General features: G+C 59.7%; 3 protein-coding genes across 3 annotated transcripts in view; 1 reads left to right on the forward strand and 2 right to left on the reverse strand.

Moving 5' to 3' along the window:
* The window catches only part of F751_1907 (Broad-range acid phosphatase DET1), a gene marked incomplete at both ends in the record, with an annotated part of 6,499 nt that extends 5,671 nt beyond the window's left edge, over window positions 1–828 (reverse strand). The window contains 2 exons of the mRNA XM_011399614.1: window positions 475–557; window positions 781–828. Of these exons, the coding sequence (XP_011397916.1) occupies window positions 475–557; window positions 781–828 (131 nt within the window). The remainder of the gene's footprint in view (window positions 1–474; window positions 558–780) is intronic.
* A 1,191-nt stretch (window positions 829–2,019) lies between these two features.
* On the reverse strand, window positions 2,020–2,695 carry F751_1908 (hypothetical protein; the record flags this gene model as incomplete). The annotated part of the gene is made up of 2 exons (XM_011399615.1): window positions 2,020–2,233; window positions 2,463–2,695. 2 exons carry the CDS (start codon window positions 2,693–2,695, stop codon window positions 2,020–2,022), a joined length of 447 nt encoding a protein of 148 aa, XP_011397917.1.
* A 2,032-nt stretch (window positions 2,696–4,727) lies between these two features.
* Window positions 4,728–6,380, forward strand: F751_1909 (hypothetical protein; the record flags this gene model as incomplete). The annotated part of the gene is made up of 4 exons (XM_011399616.1): window positions 4,728–4,895; window positions 5,490–5,680; window positions 5,931–6,058; window positions 6,334–6,380. 4 exons carry the CDS (start codon window positions 4,728–4,730, stop codon window positions 6,378–6,380), a joined length of 534 nt encoding a protein of 177 aa, XP_011397918.1.
* Between the last annotated feature and the right edge of the window lie 282 nt (window positions 6,381–6,662).

Genomic DNA, 6,662 nt, shown 5'->3' on the forward strand with positions numbered 1-6,662 from the left:
CAGAGGGGGATGAAACTGGAGGGTATGTATCCTGAGGAAGGAATCTGATGACGGACTCCAGCGCCCCAGCAAGCACTCCAAGCCTCTTGACACATGCCTTAAGGATGCAGGTACACACTATCAAGGAGGCAGGCACGCCCAGAACAGTCACGTGCATCCCATGCAGACACGCTCCGCTCACTGGTAGAATTCGTCGGCAATATCTCTGCCTTGGTGCACCGGAGCGCCCAAGGGCGCCCGGGTGCAGTCGCGCTTGCCCCACTCCTGCGCAGCCTTGGGCAGAGGGGGCGGGGAATCGCCGGCACGGAGGGGGTACTGTGGGCGCCGCAGGGTGACACAGGCAGTGTACGCGTCCGTGCGCCAGTGGCCACTGGAGGTCCAGCCACCGTGCTCAAAGCGACGGTAGTTGAAGAGGCGGGCGAAAACGCCCAGCCGATCTGTACGCAGTGGCCCTTGCCAGGTCGCCACACGGACTTTTCGAGAAGACAGTCCTTGATGGCAGCCTTCTCATTATCGTCGTCGAGCCGGCTGTTGTCCAGGTCAAGTGCTTTCAGCACCTGGCATTGGAAAGGGGTGTGGGTTTTGGTGAGAGAGATGGTCGGGCAGCCTCCATTTCGAGCCACATCACAGCCCCGCGGCAAGGTTGCTCACAAATCAGGGGGCAAGGTGTTCATGTTGGTCACTCCTCCCTACGAGACCACAGACCATGCTGAAATGGCGACACGTACTCCCTGTGACACAAGTACTCCCTCTCCAGCACAGAGTAGCAACAGTCCTAACCTCTGCCGTCGGGTGTACACCCCGCACTGATGTGGGAGGCGACTTCATCCCGGTGAGCTCCAACATGCTGCCAGTGACTTTCTGGTGGCGCCAAAGGAGGTTTCCCAGAGCCGTCAGCGTCTCGGTGACAAAGACGGCTTCGTAGCCCTGTCGGATGGGCAGCAGGCCAAACAGCCGACCGACATGGCGCTGCTGCTGCTGCTGAGGCGGCGACGTCTGGGGCCCAGCTGCAGGGTCGCCGTCTGCGGCTCGCCTGGCTGCGTCAAGGCGCTTTTTCGCTGCCGCCTGCCGCTTCTTCCCGAGACCCCGCCGTTTCTTGGTGGTGGAAGTGGTGGCAGTGGTGGTGGTGGTGGTGGCGGCGGCGGCGGTGGTGGTGATGGTGGCGGCGGCGGCGGTGCGCTCGCCCTGTCAGTTGCTGTTCTCCAGCTCGCGGGGATCTGTGTGGGTGATGGACGCTACATCATCACCAACCTGTGCGTTTGGAGGGGGTTGGGATGGTGGATTTCTGGATGAAAAGTCATTCACCAACCATACAAGAGCAGCCTGCCCAGTCTCGTAAAGCTGCAAGATGCTAGCAGCCACCCAAACCCACTCTGTACATTCTCTCATACATTCCCAGCATCCCTCATTACTCACGGTCTGGGATGTGTCCACCTGCACCGGCTCGGCTGTCTCCTGTGACGCGCTCTCGGGAGCCTGCGCTGCCGGCAGTTTACCCTCGCGGCGCGCGAGGAGCCACTTCGCCAGCGGGAGGCACCGGTGGGGGCAGGATTCCCACGTCCCTCTCCTCGGCCGCGGCGGCATGCACGCTCGCATCTCCTCGATCCACTCGACTTCCTTCTCGGTGAAGTTGTGGAGGGGCCTCCAGGCGGCACCACCCAGAACAGCGGCTGCGTCGCCGCTGGTGGCCGGGGCTGGAGGCGGCGGGTCGGCAGCACAGTCTGAGCCAGGCACCGTGGTTATGTTGCCGCTGGCGTCTACGCCTGAGGATGATGCCTCAACGCCCATGTCCTGGGCAGGCGCCGCGGCTGCGTCGCCGCTGGTGGCTGGAGGCGGTGGGTCGGCGGCATCGCCCTGGGACAGAGCTGCAGCGCTGCTGGTGGCCTGGGCCGCGGCGGCTTGTCGGCGCTCAAACTTCAGCGCCAGCACGGCGCGGGCGCAGCTGCACGCCCGCTTCCTGCCGCACTCCAGCTCCACCTGGGCATTCTGATGCAACTGGCGGAGAAACTCCCGCTGGTACTAGGTCTTGGTGGCGGTCTCCAGGTCGCTGGCCGCCTCGTGCATGAAGCGGTCGAGGTACTCGAGGTCCAGGTGCAGGAAGGAGACTCCCTCCTCCTCACAGGCCCGCCGGAAGATGGCCTCCGTCTCCAGAAGAAAGGGGTAGGCGTCTTTGGTCTCTGTATTCCCTTGCGCGCAGGGCTTTGGGTTCAATCCCTTCACCGCCTTCATACATCTGCAAGGTGATTGGATTGAGAAGAATAGTCAAAGTATGTCGGTGACAGCACTTCACACCCGCACATCTCACAGGTCGGCATGCAAACCCTCTTCCTTCGACCACCTGGACATGCAGACTCTGCAGACCCGACAACATGCGAAACAAACTCCCCATCTCTGCAAGGGGAACACAGGGAAGCAACCCCCATCATCCCCTTCCCTCCAGATCAAACAAACCAGAAGCTCACCTGTAGAAGAAGCCACTATTCAGTGGATGTAGCACCGCGTCCGCGTCCGCCCGGTGAGCTGCCTTGCGGCGCTCAAACTTCTCCACAACTCGCAGGACATGTAGCTCGGCAATCAGCCCGCCGAGGATCCGGGGGATGTTCATTGTGAAGACGATGTCCTGCAGGGTCGTCCGCAGCGGATCCCTTGAAGGCTCACCATTTGGAGGCGCGGGGCGGCCACAAAAGGCGTTCATTGTGGTGACAATGCAGGTGAACACCTCCTGCACCTCGCTGAAGGTTCCACCGCCGCTTCTCTTCTCCTGGGGCTGTTCATTGACCGCGGCGTCGATGGCTGCCTGAGTGGCAGCGATCTCAGCCACTGTCGGCCCGTCAACAAATGCCGCTTTCACGGGGGTTGCTGCAGGTTCCTACAGCACTGGCAGGCGACATTGGAGGTGAGGGACATACTCCAATCCTGAAATGCATCAATTTGTTCTTGTATTCACCCCATGCGCCAGGGCACACACTCTAGGGCGTCCTGTCCATTGTTCACGGGTCAGAACGGCGCCACACCTCCCACCATCCATCAGCCATACGCACCTGATCCGCGCAGGCGAGAGGTCTCCGGGTAAAGGCGAACCCGTCATCGTCGTCCCTCGCCACGGCACCAAAGCTCAGCAATCGCTGCTTCTTGCGCCCCGGCTGGGCTGCTTCGCTGGGAATGCTGCATTGGGCAAGAGTGTAGTGAGGATGAACAGGGCCTTCCACACGACAATCACAAGGTCTACAAGTTGGCAAAGACAGATCCATCGACGTGCACGCCCAAAAGGAGCTGGACAGTGTATGCAGAGCATACAGTCTGTCCCACAGACATACCCAGAACCCCCCCACCCCCTCCCCCACCACAGCCAACCTGAATGGTCCAACATACCTTAATAGGGAGTCAGTGACAGCCAGCGCCAGCGCATTTCTCTGTATGCGCCGCAAGTTGTCTCCCGGCTGCGACTCGATCCCCGCACACGGAATGTAGGTGTCGCGGCGCCAGATCTCAATCTTCGTCGTAGGCCTCCAGCTGGAGGGCTTCAGCCGATTGCCTATCTTGGGCACTGGCAGCCGCCTAGCGCCTCCCACCCTGTCGACAGAAGGGATGAAGGGACTGTCTGAGGTCCAAAGTCACCACATGGCTTGGGGGTGGCCTGCAGCAACCGCTGAGCGAGATGGTATGCTCGCCCAGCCTGGTCTGCACCCCCGCTTCCTTCCCAACAGATTCGCCAAACCACACTCACGCGGGATCAGTGCGGTTGTCCATGACAGGAGCGGCTGAATGCCTCGGCGAAGGTGTCGAGAGACGACCGAGCGTTCAAACGCCACCCTTGGCGATGGGATTGAAGCAGGAATTCCATTGGTAGCACTTTCAGTGAGAAAAAGGTGACCTTATCCCGGGAAGGGTGGGTGGTTTGCCAACACTCCTGAGGGGCAAAGGCAACCCTAGCCAGATCCCGCCCATGCAGCGGCCGCCGTGTCACCCAAGACCAGACCGACCAGGCACGCTGTGCTCTAACACCCCCAGCGCGTGCCGGGACTCGCCGAAACATTAAAGCCGGATAGAATGGCGGCGAAGGGGGGCCGCAGGACACTGCAAGGTGCAGGCGCAGAGCGACATAAGAGCCGCACCGCGCTGGGTCGAGATCAACATTCGCGACTCCTGTCTGCAAATACGAATCCATGGCGCCCAAACTAAGGTCGACGTGTCCAAAATGAAATGATACACCAAGCTTCACAATGTGCTGCGCTCAAGCATCCCGAGCGACACACTCCCAAGGTTGTACACCACCACAATCAACCTCGATCAATCTTCGGCAGATCTGGCCAGGGTCCTGCTGATGCCCCCCGGAAAATACTATCCCACATCATGTTCAATCTATGCAGCCCCCACAACTCGAGCAACCATTCCTACGGAGCGCGTTTATGACTTCCTGCACGGCGAGGGCCGCATGTTCCGAACGTCCTTCCATCGGAAGGCCCACCCCGCAACCCAGGTTCGAATTCGAATCACCTCCAACGGAAGGCCCGTGTGATGAGCATGCAGCCCGTCCCCTTTCCGCTGCACTCGGTCCCAGCTCTTCAACACACGCACAGGACTGGTTGTCAGTCGAGGACTACAGGTGCGCCCGTGGTCCGGGCAAACCTGAGTGGTTGGAGAAGAACAGCGCCAGCCAGCGCGAAGGGCGGACGAGCCTGATGCGCCGCCGCTCAAAGAAGACCGGCTGCCAGCATACATTTACAATGAAGCAGCTGAGGCAAGACTCCAAGAAGAGCATTGTCTTCTACCCTGACATTGGGCATTTGGGCCACAGTGACGCCACTTTCCACTGTCTGCGCCTGTCCCAGCGGGCTGTTGACCTCGTGGAGGCTCTGCTGGCCATCAACCCGGCCTTTCGCAATCCCGGCATCGTTGCCTCAGTGCGAGAAGCTGCGCAAGGCAGGGATAAGTTTGGCCGTCTACACCAATGTGACCGACCACTTGGCCTTCCAGCAACACCACCCAAATCTGCACCAAAGGGATTACTCGATCACTAACAAGGAGATTGCGTGAGCTGCAAGGTAGGGTTGCTCGGTGCCAATCACCTGCACCTTGGTGCCAATCACCTGCACCTTGGTGCTTTACCGTGGTCCCACTTGTATCCGCTCTCCATCGCAGGAACATTCGCCGGTCCAAGAAGTCCAATCCAAGGATGCTGGACCCAGACGCAGCCACAAGCCTGATGAAGGCGGTCCAGGCTCGGCGTTCAGACTTTGCCGTCGTCGAGCATGACAATGAGGGGCTGACAGAGCTCATCGAGCTCAACAACAATCACCAGCGTGTCCTGCGCGACTGTGCGCATGGCCGCCCTGTGTGGATCGACAGCATGCATGGCACTAATGGTGTGAATGTGAGGAAGTGGTGGGATGGGTAGCCATGCAGTGTATGGCCTGGTCTCTGGATGCCACTGCGTCAGAGGAGAGGCTGCCCTCACAGCAGGCCCTTGCCCCTCCCCTCCGGTACAGCTCAAAGCCTTCCTCCTGATCGCGATGGACTCGGGGAATCGAGTCCATTGCGGGTCTGTGGCGCTGCTGCGGCATGAGGGAGTGGAGGGCATCCAGAAGTGGCTGAGAGTGATCTTCAACAAGATGGGCCAAGACTGGATGCTTTCCTGTGTGTTCATCGATGCGAGTGCGGCAGAGTACAGCGCCATCAGGTGGGAGCACGCTTTGATTGTGCGGACAGCAGCATATTTGATGTGATCAATGGCCCCTGAGGACACCACACAATACATCCTCATGCACAGGTCGGCTTTCCGTACTGGATGCCCGTACACATCTGCAGCCTGCACCAGACCAAGGCTGTGGCATCCAATGCCAGCCGCCTCGAGAAGGGCCATAGACAACACTTTGTAGCGGCCTTCAAGGAGCTGCAAAGCATGTCCTTGGACTTTGGAAGGACTCTAGCCAGGCTGCCAAGGATGCAGCTTTGGAGACAGCAAAGACCCGCGTGGAGGCGATGCTGACAGACGCCTCCGTGCCGCCGGGGCTGGCTGACCACTTTCGTGGGCAGTGGGTGGACAAGTTCCCGTTATGTGAGTATCAGTACAGTGGGAAAGGGTGCGTGGTGCGTGTGTGTGTATAATGGGTGGACAAGTTCCCGTTATGTGAGTATCAGTACAGTGGGAAAGGGTGCGTGGTGCGTGTGTGTGTATAAGTGGGGGGGTAATTCTTAAGACAGAAGGCAGATTTCAGTCATAGGATCCCTATGACTACACCTCGACATGTAGGCAAATGAACGAGTAACAGCCAAACGGATATTGTCTGGGAGGTGTAGCCCACCCTTGTCATTTGCCTCTCACCCATGCAGCGAGGTTGGACAAGCAGCTCAGCCACGACAAACCAGACGGCGCGTGAAGCGCGCCGTGAGTGGCAATGCGGAGGAACGCCCTTCCAGCGCAACACCTCTTGCATCCATGGGGCAGGTGGATGCAGTGGTGTGAGTGGTATTGGCCCTTGCACATCCGAATTACAGATGGGCAGTGCTGGAGTGTCCCTGCATAGCACAGTAGCTGGTATCTATGTCTCCCTTTGCCCAGTGGGGTGTCCATCAAGATCTTCAGCCCTCGAGTACTCGTCCTACTGTGCAAGACTCCGAACCGCCCCCCTTGCGGATCTGGTCGCTCGTGACGGGTCGAC

This window comes from Auxenochlorella protothecoides, assembly GCF_000733215.1.
Source record: "Auxenochlorella protothecoides strain 0710 unplaced genomic scaffold scaffold18, whole genome shotgun sequence".
Classification (NCBI taxonomy): domain Eukaryota; kingdom Viridiplantae; phylum Chlorophyta; class Trebouxiophyceae; order Chlorellales; family Chlorellaceae; genus Auxenochlorella; species Auxenochlorella protothecoides.